Genomic DNA, 22,034 nt, shown 5'->3' with positions numbered 1-22,034 from the left:
ACCAAAGTCTCTCACTTTAGGTTTCATGATTTGAAGAATATAAAATCCATTAGCATAAAAAGAATTCTGTTTACATAAAAATAAAATTTTACAGTGGGAAGCATATCAAATAGAAGTTTGTAAAATGTGAGTAGGCTCCCTAAACTATATTCTCTTATTATATAGTTGCAGAATTGGGTGGCTGCCCCCTCATCAGCCCTGACCCTACAGCAACTACTGTCTCAGGACACAGCAAGGTAACAGCACAGAAACCTAACTGTCAAAAAGCCTGGTGCTGGGTATTTGTAAAGGAAAGTCAATAGCAATACACAAAAAATAGGAGGCACTTCTCTGAGGCCATAGAAAACTTTGCAATCTATATTGCTCCTGCACAGAAGGTAGAAGTTACCCAAGTATTATAACCATTCAGCAATGACCAGGGATCAGGGGAAACTGGGACAAGTCATCACCTTTCAGATCAAGTATCTTCCAAATGCTTTACACCTTGAAAGAGTTTTCAAACACCCCGTAAGTGGTACTTGTTTCATTTATTCAAACAGAAAGACAGCACTTTGAAAGTGGGTATTACAAGATGTTAACATGTGTTCTGGTTGAATTTCATTACCTTTAGAAATTAAAAAGTTCATTTTGGCACAGCCATTAACGCAGATAAAATAACTGTTCATTTCTACATTCAAACAAGACATAGTAGAACACTGTAATTATCAGCTGCTGTATCCAAAGAATACTGTACAACCACAACCACTGGCCTGATGATTTTAATTTCTATGCCAGCCAGACAAAATGCTTTTACTTTACCACTGCTACAACCCAGTTCCAATATACAATCACCTCAGCTTTAGACAAAGGTACAGAACTCCATATTACAGTGTCTCCCTATAGGCATGTGCTGGACAAATAATGAACCCCAGATACACCAATTTAACTTTGGGCTAATATTCTTATCTTTGCTTTGTAGATTCAAACTGGTTTTACCAGGCTGGATGCTGCTCTGAGTTCACAGGCATTTGCTTAATGGTGGATACAAATGTTGATGGTGGGATGAGATAGAAATGCATCAGAAAAATCTGTTATGTTAATAGCTAACTAAATATATGTTTAAGTATCCACGGTATTAATGTGCTTTATGGAGAAATAAAGTTAGCTTACCTACATGACTCTGGTCACGTACTAAGTTAGAGAACACACATAATTTAGAGAGAAATGGTATGTAAGTGAAGGTTAGAACATAACAGCACATCTACTGCTAACGTGTGTTACGTACTTATTTGGAAATAAAAGCATATTCATTTGTTTCTCCAGGATTAATCTAATAGCTTAACTTTTTGCTGTGCTCTAAAACAAAACCCTTGAGGTATTTCTGGTTATAGTCAAACCTGAATGTCATGTCCTTGGAAGAGTTATAGAACAGAACAGAACAGAACAGAACAGAATAGAATAGAGTATTTTCAATTGGAAGGGACCTACAATGATCGCTTAGCCCAACGGCTTGACCAATTCAGGGCTGACCAAAAGTTAAAGCATGTTATTAAGGGCATTGTCCAAATGCCTTTTGAACACTGACAGGCTTCGGGCATCGACCATCTCTCTAGGAAGCCTCTTCCAGTGCTTGACCACCCTCTGGGTAAAGAAATGCTTCCTCATGTCCAGTCTACATCTCCCCTGGCACAGATTTGAACCATTCCCACACGTCCTGCCACTGGATCCCAGGGAGAAGAGCTCAGCACCTCCCTCTCTGCCTCCCCTCCTCAGGAAGCTGTAGGAAGCAATGAGGTCACCCCTCAGCCTCTGCAAGGCCTCTTGTCCCTCAAGAGAGTCACCAGCACCTCCCAGTGTGGTATCATCAGCAAACTTGCTAATACTGTGTTCAACTCCTGCATCCACATCATTGATAAATACCTTGAACAGAATCGGCCCTAGAAATGAACCCTGATGATTGCATTGTTCTTCAAATGCCTTTTAAGATTACCCAATATGATCTCCTCCATAATTTTTCCAGGAACTGAGGTTCAACTAACAGGTCTGTAGTTCCCTGGGTCTCCCCTCACACCCTTTTTGTACATTGGAATAACACTGGCTAGCTTCCAGTCAGCAGGGACCTCCCCAGACTCCCAAGACCTTTGGTAGATGATCGAGAGAGGTCCTGCCATAATGTCCACTAGCTCCTTCAGTACTCATGAATCCCATCAGTACATGAATCCCATCAGGCCCCATGGACTTGTGAACATTCAGTTGATACAGCTGATTCCTTAAAATTTCAGTGTCCAGTTATGCACAGTTTTGCAGAATCCAGAAATACAGACACATTCTACGTAAGCAATCTAACAGATATTCCAAGTTAGCAATTTTTTTGTATGACAAGTATTTCATTTGAATGTGTGATATTCATTTCAGACAATCATGACAAACTAAGAAGATTTATTTCCTCAGCAATGGTTCAAACAGCTGTTCACACTCTCCACTTCTTATCAGTTAAAAATAACTTACCTCACTCCAGTTGCCTACTATCCAGTAGGCATCACCAGGCAAATTGTTGGATGTTATTAGGTGGCTGTTTTCTGTGACATTTGTTAAAACACCCTCAGATGTTGCACTTCGGTTCCTGAGAGCATGCTCAAGAGCTGACGATAGTGTGCTGGTGGTTACAGTGTCAGGTAACTTCATTTCTCTTCTGTTGTCAATCTGGTCTCTTGGTATGTGACCAAACACTGTGGGCATTCCTGTAACTGATGCTTGTGGGGTAGTTACTTCTACAACAGGCACATCAACTTGCAGACTGATATAGTTTGCTGTTGTGGGAAACGCCAACCCTTGTGCTGCTGTGCTAACAGGAAGGAGCATAGAAGTGTCTTGGTGATGAGATGCTGGGGAGGGCTGAGAAGTCATGCTCTCATTTTGAAGGACAGGAGAGCCAGTATCTAGGGTTGTGCTCCTGGTTCTGATTTCAGGATTGAGTTCTGTGCTGTAAAGGAGATCAAGTGGTTTCTCACTGCCTCCAAGTGACCCATCAATGTCATCAGAATCTTCAGTTAAGTAATCATAGCTGGAAGTTATTTCTGCATTACTGGTAAAAGGGGAGACCGGAGTGCCCTCACTTCTTTGCACCTCACTCTCTAAAGTAGAAACTGGCTCACTTTCAGAAATAGTTTCAGCATGCCTTATGATTTCAGTACTTAAGCTATTACGAAAAGGCCATGAAGTAGTATTTTGGTGTGAAGTATTTTCAGTAGAACCAGCAGGGTAACTGTAAACATCACTTGGTCCAGCAAAATTATTTTGTAATGTTCTGTTGGCTGTTCCTTCTTTTTCTGAGACATTACCCAAACCAGAGGACGTAGCCAAATGGGGAGTTACACTTTCAGGCTTAGGTACTTCTGTTGTTGTATGGGACCTCCGGGTTGGTGTCGGTATTCTGTGAGGAGGACTCCATTTGGGATTAGTAGTTGTTTTTCTAATTATGATCTTTCCTCTTCTGGGTGCCAGCGGGGGTATCAGAAATCTTCCAGCAGAAGGACATTGCTGGAGACTACACAGGGCCTTAGAGTTTGGTCTCTTGGAAGTATCACATGGCTCATCATTATTTTTGGCACAAGTGACATTACGAGTCCTTATTCCACCACCACAAGTAACAGTGCACTGCAAATGAAACAGAATTAATGTATCTCCCGTCTTCATTCTGCTGCACATATCAATAAAAATAAGTATCAAATGGCATCTGTTTATAATAAAGAAGCATCATTATAAATCATCAATAACAAAGCTTTTCCTGAGGAACAAGCCCTTCATTCTTGTGATGTTCTGCTATCAAGGAGCTCTTTCCAAATTTTTAGAACAGTAAATGTCACCTTGGGTCAACAGCAGTGAAAAAGGACTACACAATAAAGACAAAATAGGAAAGTAATATGTTAGAATTTGATTTCTTCAGTGAATCACGGAAGATGTTTAGCCATTACCTTTTCCACCAGGGTTATAAAAACTAGACTAAAAACCTGCCATCAAAAACATACCTGACTGGCTCAGTGCTAGCTGCTCACAGTGCCACAAACCTGCTGTGATCATCCATGCAGCTCACAGATACTTGTTGACTTTATGAAATTGATGTTTCATGCAGTCTTAGTACAACCACCACACGCTGCCAGGGCTGCTAGCATGTCTCTCCTAAATTACAGACCACTGAAAGTAATTAACCTATCTGGCTTCTATTTAAATGGAAGCACTGTTGTGTATAAAGGGTGATGGAAGCTACGGAGACCCAGTTTTTCTGTGATGTTTTTCATCCTCACAGGCACAGCCATGCCTTCAGCAGCTGTTGCACCACTGAGGATTTTCTGAAATTTCAACAGACTTCTGTGGTTTGAAGTACTAAGGCTGGATGACTGGTTGAGTATGAATGAAGATGTTACATACAACCTAGTGGAGGAAGTCTTCCTAGGATGTGAGGGAGCCTGACCAGCTAATTCAGCGGGCTTAAACCAGGTGCTCAACATGAAGTGGTGAACACTCCTATTGCCAGCGCTTTAAAGCCCCTGGGGTATCTAACCTTTTTTAGAGCTAGTCTAGGTCATGTGGCAGTAGAAACACCAGTGACCTTGAGTTACATGTGTGCTCTGATGTTAACACCCGTAAAATAACATCAGCTCTGCAGCAACAGGAGCAGGGGAAAAAGCAGAGTAACCTCAGAGTAAATAAGTTCATTAGCTATTATATCTGTCCTTGCGCTTCCAGCTGTATAGCACATTTTTAAAGTACTCAGTGCTATGCAAGTTTACATCAGCTGCAATTTGACCTTTGAAGTTATTCAGTAAAGGAATTTGCTTATTGAGGAAGACAGTAACTACTAACACTACGTTGCTGCTTACACAGGAATACAACACACTTTGCCACTTGGACGATTTAGATTAGCATTTGTGTGAGTTAAAAGGAATATCCAACCTCATTAACTTTTTGGGGTTATGGCTGTATCCCAGAATTAGCTTTGAAAATCTCTGCTTTAGATTACAGCCATGTTCTAAAAAGAGATTTCAGAATGGCTACAACATTCTATCCTCATTATCTGCCTAATTAAGTATGTTCAGTTTATAAGGTACAGAATGATTTTCTAACAGCCAGTTAAGTTCAGACGAAAAGGAAGTTTTGCCTGTGTAAAATCTCTCTGTTACATTCAATACAATAAAGAACATACAATAAAGAACATTCTGCAGTTACAAGTCTCCTGACAATCCTGTAATTTGTGCAGGTGAAATAGTCTGTCCTACGCTCCCTCCCCAATTACTACAGGTGTAGAAATTTATTTTTGTCAGTAACTTGCAAATATAATCCAGTGACACATAAGCACCAGCTGTATTCTGTAACAGCATGCCATTTCTATATAATCGTACTGTTAGCCATGTAATCCCAGTCTATTTTTTCACAGGCAGCTAAAACATGGTGGCTACTCAATTCACAAAACAATCAACATTTAGTGATGATGGTTTGTGAGCAGCATAAACTGAATTAATATTGTCACAAAATTCTATTAGTTCATTATCTGAATCTGGTCTCAAACACAATAACGAGTTTGATAAAAAAGTCAGGAGAAACAGGGGAGAGGAGTTTTCAAACAGGAAACAAACCAGAACAGAACAGAATAGAATAGAGTATTTTCAATTGGAAGGGACCTACAATGATCGCTTAGCCCAACGGCTTGACCAATTCAGGGCTGACCAAAAGTTAAAGCATGTTATTAAGGGCATTGTCCAAATGCCTTTTGAACACTGACAGGCTTCGGGCATCGACCATCTCTCTAGGAAGCCTCTTCCAGTGCTTGACCACCCTCTGGGTAAAGAAATGCTTCCTCATGTCCAGTCTACATCTCCCCTGGCACAGATTTGAACCATTCCCACACGTCCTGCCACTGGATCCCAGGGAGAAGAGCTCAGCACCTCCCTCTGCCTCCCCTCCTCAGGAAGCTGTAGGGAGCAATGAGGTCACCCCTCAGCCTCCTTTTCTCCAGACTAGATGAACCCAAAGTCCTCAGCTGCTCCTTACAGGACATTCCTTCCAGCCCTCTCACCAGCCTTGTTGTCCTCCTCTGGACGCACTTGAGGACACTGACATCCTTCTTAAATTGTGGGGCCCAGAACTGCACACACAGCACTCAAGGTGAGGCAGCACCAATGCTGAATACAGCAGGATAATCACCTCTTTTGACCGGCTGGTGATACTGTGTTTGATGCACCCCAGGATGGGGTTTGCCCTCTGGGCTGCCAGGGCACACTGCTGACTCGCATCGAGCCTGCTGCCGACCAGCACCCCCAGATCCCTTTCTTGCGGGGCTTCTCTCCAGGCAGTCATCTCCCAGTCTATCCTTGTGCCTGGCGTTACTCCGTCCTAGGTGCAGAATCTGGCATTTGGACTTGTTAAATTTCATCCCATTGATCATTGCCCGGTGTTCCAACCTGTCTCGATCCCTCTGCAAGGCCTCTTGTCCCTCAAGAGAGTCACCAGCAACTCCCAGTGAGGTATCATCAGCAAATTTGCTAATACTGCGTTCAACTCCTGCATCCAGATCGTTGGTCTTGGAATTTTTGAAAAACTTAGTAAACTTCTTTTTTATTGACACCTTGTTATGGGTTTCTGTGGCATGGGGTTTTTTTGGTAGCAGGGGAGGGGCTGCAGGGGTAGCTCCTGTGAGAAGCTGCCAGAAGCTTCCCCAGCTCCAAGTCAGACCTGCCCCTGGCCCCGGCCGAGCCCCTCAGCGGTGCCGGTAGCGCCTCTGGGAGAACAGATTTAAGAAGTAGAACCTGCAGTGAGTAGGGGATTGGAATGTGAGAGAAACAGGAGACTGGAATGTGAGAGAAACCCCTGTGCAGATACCGAGGTCGCTGAAGAAGGAGGGGAGGAGGAGCGGGGAGGAGGGGATGCCCCCGCAGCCCATGGTGGGACGGCAGGCTGTCCCCCCCCAGCCCACGGAGGGGAGCGGGGGAGCAGAGGCCCCCAAAGATGGCCGTGACTCCATGGGAAAGGCCGCGCTGGAGCAGCGTGTGGCTGAAGATCGGCCCGCGGAAAGGACCCACGCCAGGGAGGTTCGGGAAGAAATGAAGCCCGTGGAAAGGACCCAGGCTGGAGAGGTTCGTGAAGGACTGTCTCCTGTGGGAGGGACCCCACGCCGGAGCAGGGGCCGAGTGCGGAGTCCTCCTCCCCCCGAGGAGGAAGGAGCGGCAGAGACCAGGTGTGGGGAGCTGACCCCAACCCCGTCCCCTGCTCCCCTGCGCCGCCGGGGGGAGGAGGTGGAGAGAACCGGGAGTGGGGCTGGGGCGGGAAGGAGGGAGGGCTGGGGGGAAGGTGTTCTAAGGTTTGGGTTTACTTCCTAATATCCTTGTTTTGATTTGATTGGTAGTAAATTAAATTGGTTTTGTTTCCTCCCCAAGTTGAGCCTGTCTTTTGCCCATGACCGTAAGTGGTGAGTGATCCCTCCCAGTCCTTATCTCAACCCACCAGCCTGCCTTTATATTTTCTCCTCATCCCACTGTGGCCGGTGGGGAGGAATGAGCAAGTGGCTGTGTGGTGCTTTGTTACTGGCTAGGCTGAAACCACGACACACCTGAAATGGAAAACACTTGTGCATTTTTTGTCATGATTGTCAGCTACACGTATAGCTAAACTGCCTATTTGTGAGGTGAACCATGAGCAAGTTGTACTACAACAGAATCAGAATAAAATAGTTCTAAAATTTCACATGACTCAAAACCTACTTCTCCCCACTCCAGAAGAAGCATCTTAGTGCTTTTTTAGTTTTCATGGAGAAGTAGACTGTTCTACATTTTGGGGACCCTGAACTCTCCTTGCCTTCAATAGAAATTCAAGTTGTGAAACACCTGTAGATACCAGCATCCTAATCTAAATAAAGCTAAGAAGCATGAGGTCCTTCCACAGATTAAAACCTATGACAAAGCACATCAAATGAGCACTCCCTACTAATACTAACAAACATTGCAGAATATGTTGCAGTATATTTAAACAAATTTTGTATGTTGCAGTCATTATTTTGTTGACCTCACGTTCTTCAGTTCATCAGCTGCCAGTGAAATAACTGTACAATATTTAAGTAACTCTTGAATGATACACAGGTATTCTAGTGTTTGTTAGGGCTTCAGATTAAACCTAGAAGTAAAAAGCTTGCATGCTCTGGCAAAAACAGGAGAGTTATGAATGCAAGAGAAACTAATGTAAAGAATGTAAAAATGCTTCTTTGTAGGCCTACAGACATGACACAGACCCTCCCCCCATCTGGTCCACAGCAGTAATGAGTATTACACAGTCTTTTTAGCGTGCAAGCATGCTCTGTTCTACAGTCCCAAAAGCTCAGCAAGCCAAACCCCTAGAAACAGCTAACATGCAACACTTGCTGAGGTTTTTAGCAAGCAGGGCAGCTTTTTTCCCCCTCTGCACAAAGGATTTGTGAAGACATGTCAACTAAAAAAATTTTAAAAAATGCAAAAAAGCAGATTATTGGTTGTCTCTGCTGACTCTAATAGGTCATTTTGAAAAAAATGTTCAATATTACCGTTGACATTAATTTACCTCGGTCCAGTTGCTCACTGTCCAGTCAGACGGGCACAAGACATCTCTGTTGCATGACAGATGGGTCTTTGGTTTAAGCAGGTGCTGGCACTCTGTGGCAGCCAGTGCCTGCTCATCAGATCCCACTGTCTGGATGCAAAGTACAGTTCGCTTCTTCTGGCCTGTTGGGCCACACGTGGTTGAACATTTCTGCCATTCTCCTGCCCACCATCTGAAAACCAGGGGATAAGAAACAGAAAACAAACCTTCACAAGCACATTAAGGAAAAGGTCAGAGACTACAAGAAAAAGAACCAGTAATTTAAATTCTGGGTTGAGATATATGCTTTTAATGTTAAGTACAGATCACTCAAGCCTTCCGATCTGCCCTGTGCTCCAGTACCAGCCAGTCACTGAAAGATGCCAATTCCCAGACAGCAGTAGGCACCAAGTATTATGTTTCTACAATGCATAAGAATCCACCGAGTAGATGGTCTTTGAAATCCAAATTTGAGGAACTGCTAGCAAGTTTAGTAATCTGTTCACTCTATCCTATTGTTTATCTGCTTATTGCTACCTCAGTGTAGAAAGAATTAAGAAATGAGAATCACTGGAGGGTCTGTAATGACAGCACAGAGGTGGAGAAGGTCCCCTCACACATGTCTATGCAGCCAGTACTGCACAAGTGCTCAAACTGGCCCTGTGTTACCACCAGGAGGGGAAGCAGCAAGACACACAACCCCAAAAACCAGGCTAGTCAGAGCTACGTTGCATGCACCCACGGGGGATCAGTGCTTTGCAGTGCTGTACCTCTGGGCCTAGTCTCTGGGTCTGCACTAGGCTGGACTTTTCTGTACTTCGTTCCTTCATGAAGTAAAAACGAGCCCCTTATGTGTGTCTCTCCGGATTAAAGATAGTCTTCCACAGGGTGCTATGCAATGTTCCACCAAATGAAAAATAAATATTTCCTCTAGTGCATTATTTTCCAATGAGAAACACCTTATCGACAAGAGCCGTCCCCTTTATATTCGGTTTACCTTAGCCTTTCTCCAGCTTCATCCACCTATTTCTTCTTGTGCTGACCCAGAGTAGATCAAATATCTGCATACCTGCCTTCCATGATAAGAAAGGAGGGTAAAAATTTCTGGGTTTCTATTACTGGAGAAGCATTGGCATCAACTGTGACATTTGTCTAAATATTTACCTTTATACTTACAAACCAGAAACAACAAGAAAAGTCTTTTTCCTTCCAGTTTATAGTGCCCTAGGCAAGAACATAGCTCCAAGCTGCTGTACAAAAAATCTGGCCCAGCTGTGAACACTAAGACACAAAAGCTCCTGGACAATATTAAATGTTCCTGAGTTTTGAAGCACATCATGACAAAACCTTATGCTGAAAACAAAACAGGGCTATATTTAGAAAACACCTTTCTAGACAGAAAGGTGGAAAAAATTGGTTTTGGCTTACAACCAACACCATTCTATTGTATTTTTTTCCTTTTAAGGTCAATGAACTTAGTGCAAAATAATCGCATTCTGATAAATACATCAAAATTCAACGTCCAGTTTTATAACAGTTTTTGCTCCTTGCTTTGTCTCCCGTCTTATTGCATTTCTGGCTTCTTCAGTTTGCTGCAAATCCCTCTCCCCTTTCCTCTGTAGTTTCCATGTTCCTTCTCTGTTTCCTGATTAATTTATTCTTTGCTTGCAAATAAGCTGTCACTGATGTGGGAGACACTGATACCTATTACCAATAATTTAAAAAAAAAAAAAAAAAAGACTCAGAGCAATCAAGCTATGCACACAACTCATTTGTGCAACCATCTGGTCTCCTTTGGGGTACCTACACCTACCTTCTTTCTCTTTAGTTACGTATACATACTGCATTTCCTTTTACATTACCCTAGAAGCTTTTTGGGGCACAGACTGTTTTGCTACATGCTCTAGAATGCAGCCCATTGCCGCCACAACCCTGTGTGAGGCCTCTGGACATTGCTGTAATAAAAGAACACATTCTTTTTCTCCTTCTCCTGCCTTTCTTTGGATTGTTTCTTGCTCTTCCAGGCTTCTGCAAACAAAGGAAAACTAACAAGCGGTTAAATAGAAAAAGCGAGTGGACCTCAGAGGAACAGAGCAATAAAAAGGAGAAAAAATGTATTATTGCAACCTGAATCAAGCCATTTCAGGGTGGTTTTCACCTCTTGCATCTTCTTTCCAATTTTATCATCTCTAGTATCTTGTAAATTGCTGATACTTTGGCACAAATGCAACCTGAAGTATCTGAATTGCCCTATTAATTTTAATGGAGCCAGAGCATGTATTTCAAGCTAAAGACATGCTAAGGTGACACCCCCACCCCCATCCCCCTACCATTTTCAAACGGCTCTGAGTGACGGTTCAGCAGTTTGCAGGTTTAAATACCGAACTCCCAGCAATAAATTATCAGAGCTTACTACAGAACCTGTCTTGGTCAGCTGTAATGGTGCGTAATTAACAATTGCACACAAAACGTTTTTAAAAAGTCGCAGAAGAAAGTAAAGTGCTCCAAAGTTAGGAAATCCCAGAATTAAGATTTTGTCCTATTGCACCTTCATGGTCAATCTTAAATTACATTTAGTCATGTAACTTTTTCTATAGAGTTCTTCCTCATTCAGTGCAGGTAACAGATGGTACTATTGAGCCAAGTAGTTAACTGACTTACACCGTGTTTATCATACACACTTCAAAAAACTTGCTCTGACTGAAAGTTTATTCTTATCAGTAATGGGAGTTTTTGATGGTGCATTTTCCTACTTCCATTCTAGGGTACATGCCCATACCTTAAACTCTCAAGCATGAGAAACTTAACATGGAAGCACATGCAATCCTGTCTCTTCATGGTCCCCACTGAGGACTTCTGAACTGCGGCATCCCAGCTGAAGGGGAAGAAAGGCAAAGCAAGGACAGCAGAATATCTACAATCCATTCATCTGTTCTGGTACAGGATGCCCCAAAGCAGGTCCTGGACCACACAGAAGGGAGCAGCACCTGAGTGACTGCTTTGCCAAACTGTCTTTATCTTGGAGCTTCTGCTGTCTCCTCACACTGCAGAGGCATAACCAAAATGGGAGGCGGCTGCTGAGCACACATCCAGAATTGACACAGCAATCTGAGATCCAAATAAGCAACTTCTAAGCTGAAATGATCAATCTGCCGGACCTCCCAACTGTAAGCTAAAGAGTGGAGGGCACTGCCAGACAGACTTAGCTTTGGGCAGGTTATAAACAAGGCTTTCTTTAGATCACACATACATAGAGATGCTTGGCGAAGAAAAGGATATGAGGAACAAAACTAGTAGGTAGCTGTGCTGATTGTGGTGACAGACTGGGACAAGTTGGTGGAAACTGAAGCCTGACGGGAGTCGCCATCCAGTATTTTCTCCTGCCTCTGGTTTCTGATGGCATTTACCACTACAGCAACAGAGTGGTTCTTAAATATTAATGCATCGCCTGGTACCTGCAAAATGACAGGACTGTCTTATCTCCACAGGCAGGCATGGCATGGAAAGATTGTGGTAACAAACAAACAAGCAAGCAAAATACATGATTTGGGTGATTAATTTCTGTGAGCACTAATTTTCCCGAGCCTGTCGAACTAGAGAGCAGTCTGTCTGGTGAAAGCATAACCTCAGTTAGTTTTCAGCTGCAGCTGCAAGTGCTCAGCTCTTCTGCAATCCAGCCTGAGACAGATGTAAGCAGAAAATCTGATTTTCTCAGGTGGCATTCAGCTGCCTTAAATGAGACCCATCTCTTTTCCTCCCATGCTGAGTTTCCAAGGTCTGTAAAATGTAAGGCAGGGCCCAACAGCTTTGTCCATTATATAATCCTCATCTATACCTAGATTATATGTGCCAAATCAGGTGTGGATCCTGTTGAAAAAGTAGTACCATGGGATTTTCGAACCAAAGTTTGCTATATTCATGCCTATGGGGCTGAATGCTCCCACCCTACCACCATATTGTGTCTCACCTAAAGAAAGACAGTATTCTTTCACTATGATTTGTATAGCATCAGACACAGCAGATACCAATAGGGCACTGATTTTCACTCTGTATTATAATAGAAACAAGATTTCCTAATTTTATTAAGTTGTTGGAGTCTACTAAGCAGTCTGGAAGCAGGACAATATAGTAACAGCAGACAAAAAGCAGGAGATCCCAAGTACTTGTAAAATAATCTGTTTATGGTTACTCTGTTCAAGTGGGTAGTCAGGTTAAAAGGGCTTCAGGGAATTGTCTTTACAGGGGAGAGCAAAACTTTTATTCACAACACTATAAATAGTTAAAATCTCACTCTTTTTCTTCAAGTAGTACCTATTAATTTTTCTCATTAACACCTATGGAGCTAAATACCTACCTACCAAAGAAATGTATAACTGGAAACCATATTCCATAGCATAACATGGAAAAAAGAATGCATTTATGCTACAGTCTTGCTCTAATCCTGCTAAGCAGTATCACTTAAGTTTTACATGAGAGTTGTATGACATTTTAACTCTCAACTGTTCAGCCATCTTTATTTCGTTCTGAGTGAATGTGGCATACATGTATTGCAGCATTCTAAATATTTTATTTGTTTTGCTCCTTTTAGTAGAGTCTTTAGATCTACTAAAAGAATCTTTAGATTCTTTTAGTAGAAAGTGTGGGAAAAACAAATGTGGACGAAATCAGCTAATAAACAAGAATGTTAAGACTTGGAGTTCTGAGAAGCCTGTCATTTAAACAGTTTATAATTAAGTTCCTGAAATGGATTAACGAGAGAAGATCTTGTTTGTGAGAATCACAAATATTATACTAATGTTATTCTTTGCATGTAGCTACTGTTTAATAAATTATCTAATTCCGATTTAGTGGTCTAATAGCTAGTTTCGTGGTAGCATGTTTTCCATCAGTGGGATTTGGCAGATCATAGAAGGGAGGGTTATGCAAGATAAGATACTTCTTGTTTAAGATAGGATGTTCCCACAAAGAAAGTGGTTCGCTGTTGGGAAGCGCGAGATCACCTAACAGTTTCAGTCCCGTGGCTACACATACTAACCAAAGGTCCCCTGCAGTGTTGTATTTAACAACACTGTCCTCAACTCTAGCACAGAATTTAGCCACCTCTCTCTAGAGAACACTTGTTCTTCAGCAGCTTCACATGAACTCTCAGTTATGCTGCATCAAGCCATATGGGACAGTCACACCTTCCTCCAACATTCAGATTTTCTTTAGAACCAACAAACAACCAAACTGAACTAAGTCCTGTCTTGCATTTCAGATGGAGATGTGTAACTATCTGTCCAGATTAGAAGTGACACATATGCCACAGAAAGTAAATACCAACTAAATCTCATGCTGGGACTACAGCCTGGAACAGAGACCAGATCTACAAAATGAAGGGCTTGGGAAGGGTCACTGAAATTTACTCTTCACTGCCAACTCTTCCAACAGAAGAACTCAGGGCCACCAACAGAAGCTAGTGAGAGGCAGGTTCAAAATAATTAAAATGAGGTGGTGCTTTGCACAGTAGGCATTAAGCTGTGGAACTTCTTGCAGAGGAAGTTGTATATGATAGAAGTTTTACAAGGTTGCAGAGATAGGCTGGACAAGTATTTGGAAGAGAGGTCCACTGGAGGTTACTGATTAGACAAGACATGAAAGCCTCTGGAAATACCTTGAATTAAAAACAGTTGGAAGCTGGAAGAGTAATTAGATATAATTTATGCTTGCCTTGCCTTTACGCTTCCTTACGCTTATAAGCTCTGCTGGGAGCCAGAACGGAGACTTAGATCCTTGGTCAAACTACTACGGTCACTCTTCTGGTATTAAGAGAAAAATAAATACAGAATGTGACTCTAGAACTAAAAACGTATGGGCTTCCTGCACTGTATTTTGTCAGTACTTTGCTATCCTCAGAAGGGTAACTAGTCCTTTCCTCTGCAGTACAGAATGAGCTTGAGAAGTATCACTCAGGCTGGCAGCATATGAGAGCTTTTCTGCCTGGCCTGCAGAAGAGCTTGGTTCACATGTCACATAATTCTACAATCTGTCCAACAAGGAACAAATTCTGCTCCCTCACTTTCAAGAGCAGGTCTGAATAATTCAGTCACTTAGAACAAACAGGATAAATTGAGCTCATTTGTAACTCTGGAATAAATGGCACAGTTTATACATGCTATAAATAAAAAACATCCCCACACATGTGGGCAGCCTCAGCTCTTAACTAGTCAACTAGCTAGTAAGTTTGATCTACTGTCAACTGATGTCCTAGCAATCTACAAAGAATTATGAAATGCTGGTGGTTTATGCTTTTAACAGTCATTTACAGACGCTGCAAGTGCAAAGATGTAATTCCCAGAGCAGGCATCATACACTGTTGTGAAGATACTTGGAAACAACTAATAAAACCAAGAGCCATGCAGAATTTTTTACATTAAAGCTTCATGAAATTCACTGTCAGCAAATGTAATGTGATACACTTTATGGGAATCATTGTAATGACTTTGATTTGATTCTGATCTAACTAAAATTACTAGGGAAAGACTGGTATACCATTGTGAACAACATGATAAACAATTTCCAAAGACAATGAAAGACAGAAGCAAGATGTTCCAGTACCTAAAGCATGAAACTAAACCCAATATTGATCCCTTCCGGCAAATCTGTGCCTATTTACAGGACCATATTTCTGCTGTCACCTGTAATGTTTGCTGTGGTTAGTCTTCCTTACCTTACTTGCTAAAATGGTAGAACAGAAAAAATAGAGATGAAGAGGAATTAATGTTATGGGAATTGAAAAAAAATGTTTCCCATGTGATCACAGAACAAAGAAAGCTGCACTTTGCTGAAAAGAAAAAATAAGAAGGGACATAATAAAAAGACGCCAAATCGTAAGTGTTATAAAGAAGGTACAATAATTAGAGTTACAGAAGTGGGCATTTCCACTCATCCTCCCTCACAAAAAGAAAAAGTAGTATCAAAAAATACTGAAAAACAGTATCAAAAGGCTTAAAAAAACCTCTCTGCAAGTTAGTTTCTGGAACACACAGTAATACATTATCACTCGAGTTAAGACAGGAATACAATTTTTAAAATAAATAAGAATTTATATGGTTTTCAGGCATACCTGCACCTAAACTGACCAAAAAGAGTATCTATACAGATCAGAAAGCAATCTCTGCCATTTCCAGCACAGACTGCTCAGTAACTTGCACTGGAAACCCCTCAGGGCAGCTAACTCCTTATTTGTCCATTACTGGGTTTCTGCCACATTGCTCTGAAACACTTGGGAGCTCTCACCATGGCAGCCCGTAGACGCCACACTAATCTGGTATTAGAACCAACATTTTCCTTTGAATAAGGCTGCTTGGTATTTTGCATTACCAGAGCCCTCCCATCATCCGTTACCTGGGCGGACAGTCCTTTTCGTAGCATTTCTTTTGTCGCGCATTTGGCTGTGTTGCTGGGTCGCAGAAGGAGTTTTTGATTGCTCCGCTTCCCTTCCGCATGCAGTGGGCAATCTGGCGCCGCACCCCTGCAGGAGAAAGACAAAAAAACCCAGAAGAGTAACCCCTGCAGGTTGGGGATGAGCTGCAGAAATCCTCTAGAATGCGGAGTACACCCTGGTTGTACTCCACATCCGAGAATACAGTAACACCTGTCAAAGTCAGTTCTGCTGAATGTCTGAGCTAAGTCAGGTATGAGCATCCTTTAATCAAGCTGAAAAGGCGTTAAGCAGAGCTCTTTTGGATCAGATAGCTCAAGCAACGAATTAGAAAGCACTTTCCTTAATCTCAATTTAGTTGTCAGCCTCAGAAAAGGCTCCTGCAGGCCCTGAAGCAGGATTGAACAGCAATGAATGGGTCTTGGATTGCTCACAGACACAGCAGCATCACTCTATTCACAACAATATTTTTGCTGATCTTTTCTTTGTACTTCTGGGAAGGCTGTTTAAGTGGAATACAAAATGGGGTATATGAGCAAGACTATAACCCTGTGACTTAATTCTGAATTCCACTTTTAAGAATTTTTGGTACAAATCTTTACTGAAAATGATGATGCTAAAACATAAGGGAGAAAATCTTCTGTTTTCTAAATAACGAATACACAACACTCATCACATAATTTGAGGTAGGTCCCGTCCTGCAAACCCAGTGTAAAAAAAGTATTGCAATATTACAGTTTGAAAGGTTGTAGCTAGGCTGATATAGAGACATTAAAATAGTGGCATTAGGCCGAAACAAATCCCAAAGGACTAAAAAGACTGAAGAAACATGTTTATTAAGTCTTGTAAAATTAATTTACAGCAGTTAGTATGCAGACGGTAGGTCACTGTATCTCTGCGACTTTTATCCTTCTGTGAAGCAAAGGGCCTAAGAGTGCTGTTATTATGGCGTCAGGGATAAGTATTAGGCTACTTTGCAGTATGTTTAGGAATCAAGCTTTTCCTTGCCTCAGACCTCCTAATAACTAGTGTGGGAAACTATCTGGAAGATAAGAACAGTAATCCATAGATAATAATACTTGGGAAATATGAAAATATTCCTCTATACAACATATACTTATGTTCACCTATACAGCAATGTCCCCATATATGGCAATTAAAACATATTTCCTAAAATTTCACGCTAGCATTATGGCTATCTTGCTTTAAGTAATTTTATAGCATTCAATTTTTCTTTCCTCTCCAAAATTTAACAATCTACTTGTAAAAATAAATACAGAAAAAACAGAAGGTCAACTCTAATACTAGGAAATCCAAAGCTAGCAACAGAGATAACTTTTGGTGGGAGAACTGAGCACGGACTGCATGTGTGAAGGTGAGGTTGTAGTCAGATATTACTGAAAAAGGCCTCCACAACACAAGGATATTAAAAACTTTCCATGCGTATTTGGGTCATTCCACAGAAGCAGATGGAAACCTGTATCTCATTTTTATAGCACTATATTGATAGTTTTAAGACATCAGGTCTGTGACACTGAGGAAATGCTATAGCTTTTAAAGTACTTTCAGACTTGCGACTGAGACATACAAGAAAATTACTGGCAACAGTACAGGTTTTGATGACTGTCTCCTCCAGTCATACATGAAGATTACTTTGCTAAAACAAGGATTAGTTTCACCTAGAAGGGAGGATTAAGGGACTGCAGCCCTGTGCTCCCATTAACACTCCTCCCTGAGGCATTCAAGCTCCAGGGTACACGATGTGGAAGTAGCTGCATGACTGCAGCATGGCTGGATGTGGCTCTCCTCTGCCCCTAAGGGACTTCAAGCAGTAGAAAGCTTTTTGGTTTAGTGCAGGACTCCCAGTGAGCAGTGCTCTGTTTTATGCTGTGAAAAATGTAACTGGAATAGTTACAACCTTCCTGCCAGTTGTAAACAAAGCAGTTCACGGAAATATGTTTCTGTCCCTTTCAAAATCATGATATGTTGCTGTTACAGAGGCACATAAGATAAGAATTCCTTTGCTTTAATAAATTTTTTAGTGTCATTTCAGCTGCTGTAATTCACTTTAAAGCCACTATAAACCTTAGCAGAAGTTTTGTTTTGAGGCTGTACATTCTCATAAAACATTTGCTGGTCGCTGGCATCAATAAACTTATTTATTCACACAAACAACTTTTATTATGGAAGTTATGTGAACTCCCACTGCAGTTTCAAAATCTGGAAAGTTTTGGGATGGATGTGTGTATTTAAATAAGCCATAAATGCACAGGTTTTTCTTTATGACTGTATATATTTCAGTTCCAAAGTTGGAAGGAATCCTATATGCATATATTGATACATACATGTGTATGTGTGTATACATGTAATGACATAAAGAAACACAGATTTTTTTTTTCAGCTTGAGCAAGTTGAACTAGAAAACATTGCAAAAGTAGAAAACCAGCCACCTCACACTGACCCTGCCCTACCAAACATTTACACAGTTACATAATTTAAATGTGTAATATTCTATTTAAGTCACAGATTAAAAATTCTAAATATACTTAAAAACTCAGTAAAATTGGGAAACCTAGACACTATTTCTATAGAGCTCTGAGAGAGTAGCTGTTTTCCTCCTTTCACCTCTTTTACTTCTCTCTGACCTCAGTGGTAACTAGTCCATGCTGACAACTGTTTTGCATGCACACAGGTGCTGGCTGTATTCATCAGGACCTTGCCTCTGTGGTCATAATCCCACTGCAAAGATCTTGCTTCTTCCTCTTGAGTGGGAACATCCCATTCCTTTCTGCTCACCTTACCACTCATTGCACTGTAGCCCTTCCCACACCCATGTTTCTTTACACAGAGGCGTACCATCTCGGTTCTGTGAAAAAACCCTACAAATATTTCTGGGAAAAAAAGAGAAACCATGAATGACAACAGTCAGACCAAACAATGGTCTTGATTTCACTAAATCTGCTCAGAGATTGCTTCTACCTCTCTGTGCCACTTCATCCTTAACGCAGGACTTTTCAGATGGGAGGTTGACCCACTCAGCTCCTGATTTTTCACTTAGTTTGCAAAAAAGGTGCCAGTTTAAAATCATTTGGGTGTGGAAGGTTTTTGAAACAGAGATTAGAAATCTGTCAGCTGCATAGCCATCAGTTTGGTCAAAATATAGGCTCAGAACAACAGAAATGAAGGACCAGAAGCAAACATAAAAAATGTGTATGCAAAAGAGCATATTTGTAAAACTAATTTGAACATGTAACTGTCAGTTGTGCATCAAATCAGATACTCTGCAAGGAGTTCACTTCAGTATTTGAATGAACAAATTATATTCAGTGCATGCACAAGTTATGTACACAATACAAGAGCCAACCTTTACATTCTTGGTGTTATAAAACTTAGACCCACAATAGCGAAGGAAAATACCGTGACCTTTGTTTTCTAAAATCAATGCTACAAGTTTAGTACTACATTTCAGTTCAGGAACACCTGGAGGTAATTTTGCAAAGTAGCCCTGATAAGAGTTGTAAAGGATTTAGAGGGCACATAACAATTAACGCCCAAACAAACCTTACAGTTAAGTTCTTTTGCAAAGCTTCGAGTATTTGCCAATTACTGATGTTATCTATGGGGAAGTAAATTGCTGAAGTTGCCTAATATTCTCCCTTCGTTGCAGATGGACTGCGATTTACTCCTTGTTACGTTCTCGAAGCTACTTCTAAGGAACATGATTAAAGCCTTTAGACAAGGAAGAAGGATTTATACTTGTAATTTCTAATTGACCATTATTTAAAGAAAGAATAATGGGTAGTTGGTCTAGAACAAAAGCTCAGTGGGCATTTAAATTAATCTTCCTATAAAAAAGCTTAAGGGCTTTACATGCTGTCTTGACAGTAGGATCTGGAGGGACAGGCTCCTGGCCAGAGGGTGCAGCAGTTTGCAGGATGCTGTGCGGTGTGCGCACATGCTGATTGCAAAGCAATTCCCTTCTGCATAAAGCAAATGGCAGACAGAGTCAAACTGCCCTGCAGCGAAGACAGAACAAGGCTCATGATTTTTACTATAAATTATCCCCTTCAGCATTAGTTTGCCATGAAATGGATCGCTGTGTAATTACCAAACTATTTTCTACATTGCAAACGGGTATCAGGTATTGCAATGTGTTCTCCTTTACCCTGCATGCAGGGTTAGGTATATCTGCTACAGAAAACATTGATTTTTCAGACAATATTTTTTCCCAGTTAAATGGTGTTACTGTAGACTGGCCAGAGCCACTCTTTGAGACTACAAAAGACAGGGGCACATGAAGGAAATGAAAGAAAACATGAGCACATTTGCATCTTCTCTTTCTCAGTTGCAATGGAGTTGGGGAAGGATATGGGTCAGGGCACAGTGTGGTGCTACCTTGAGGCCAAGAATCTTTCAGAAAATATTATTTAGGGAGCTGCCCTGGGTTAATTCGGAGAAGGGACAGCTTCACTCTACAAAGATATTATTCATCACTGGGACTTTTTCCAGGTACATTTCCTTTGGATAAGCAGCTGTATATAGGGCTAAACCCGTATTTTTTCTCTTAGGACAGATGAGGCTTTCATGCATCAGTCCATTCCTGTGCCTGTAGCCCCATTTGTCACTCCCTAACTTAGCTTCACTCTCTTGGCTCCAGAAAGCATTTGCTTGCATTGTCCTGCTGTTTGTGGCTACAAAAGGCCAAACTGTCCTTGGATTTACTACTACCATATTGACCAGTTGTGGTGAGAGGCCCTATGCCGAATCTTTAGGCAGGTCCAGGTTTGCCAAGAGAACAAAATTCTAAGTAAGGATCAATTTCTCCCACTGGCTGTGGCTGTCAAAAGTTAGTTCAATAGTTCACCTTCCTTGGCCCTCCCTTTTATCCTGAAAAACTATTGGTTTATTAGTCACCAAATCATAACTTCAAAACTCCTTGAAGGTTATTTTACTACTACCTTTAGTCTAAATAAATGCAACTTATCTCCTGGACCCCCACTGTAGGCTTGTCTTCAGCAAGACTTGTCATGCAGCACACTAATAGCAGAAGATGATCTTGCCTACTTCAATGCACTTTATCTTAAAAACCTTTCAAAACTCTTCAAATGCCTGAGATTTGGCACAACAGGTCTCTTACTGCCAATGGCAATAAATTCTGAATCTAAACAGAGTGTTCGTTCAGATAAAATCAATCTCATCATTCAAAGCCGGAAAGAAGTCCTGTGGAAGTCAGAGAAGGTGTTACTTAATCCAGCAACATTGGGAACATTCAGTTCTGCTGTTATTCTGCCTCCTAGTGCTGAACTGAACTCAAGGGGGGATCAAACCACAATAATGCATAACCGTGTGAGACTTTCTGGTTCTACATCAACGATCACTACCATGCCGATATTCCCTGCTAAACATAGCAAGACTTTTAGAGTTTCCAAATTTCTATAATGATGGAGAGTTAACGTTTTCCAAATACACCTTCCCTGCTGCTACACCCTTTTTTTATGCAGCAAAGCTCCAGGTATTTTTGCTGATGTGTTTGTGCTCTGATCATCTGGGCATAAACCTGCTATATTACTGCACCAGTGTGGTGCTTAGAAGGGCCAGCTAGCTCAGATTCAGTGCCAAGCTAATATGACAACAGCACAGCTGGTCCACATTCAGACAGCCCAGAGCACCACCAGATTAAGCATCAGGTACCTACAGAACACTGCAGACAGACTAGTATCAGAGCTCCCCTGGTTCAAGTGATGCACTGAAGCTCTGTGCCAGGGTTTCTCTTTTTTCTGGGCAGGGAGTAAGCGACAATACCCTGACTGCATCATTTATTAGCAGATCACATCCTCCTTTAGACCAGTTCGGTTACTTCTATAAATATATGTATGTAAGAGGAAAGAGAGCAAAAGGTCTATTAATTTATTTTCTCCTGTCCATGAAGGAATGTAGAGAACTGGGAAGGCTTCCCTGCCCATTTTGAACTGTGATGCACCTCTTGGTTCCCCTGCAAACTCATGTCAGTAAGTCCACAGTCTTGCCTGAA

At 41.6% G+C, this 22,034-nt stretch overlaps 1 protein-coding gene across 2 annotated transcripts in view; it reads right to left on the bottom strand.

The window, feature by feature from the left end:
• Window positions 1-22,034, bottom strand: part of ADAMTS12 (ADAM metallopeptidase with thrombospondin type 1 motif 12) — a 165,676-nt gene that overhangs the window by 15,880 nt on the left and 127,762 nt on the right. For both annotated transcript variants that reach the window (XM_030005164.2, XM_030005165.2), the window contains exons 17-19: window positions 15,967-16,093; window positions 8,563-8,773; window positions 2,488-3,636 (exon numbers count right to left, since the gene is read on the bottom strand). In XM_030005164.2, the coding sequence (XP_029861024.1) occupies window positions 2,488-3,636; window positions 8,563-8,773; window positions 15,967-16,093 (1,487 nt within the window). The remainder of the gene's footprint in view (window positions 1-2,487; window positions 3,637-8,562; window positions 8,774-15,966; window positions 16,094-22,034) is intronic.

This window comes from Aquila chrysaetos, chromosome Z (genome assembly GCF_900496995.4).
Source record: "Aquila chrysaetos chrysaetos chromosome Z, bAquChr1.4, whole genome shotgun sequence".
Classification (NCBI taxonomy): Eukaryota; Metazoa; Chordata; class Aves; order Accipitriformes; family Accipitridae; genus Aquila; species Aquila chrysaetos.
This window is presented reverse-complemented; position numbering and strand designations above follow the sequence as displayed.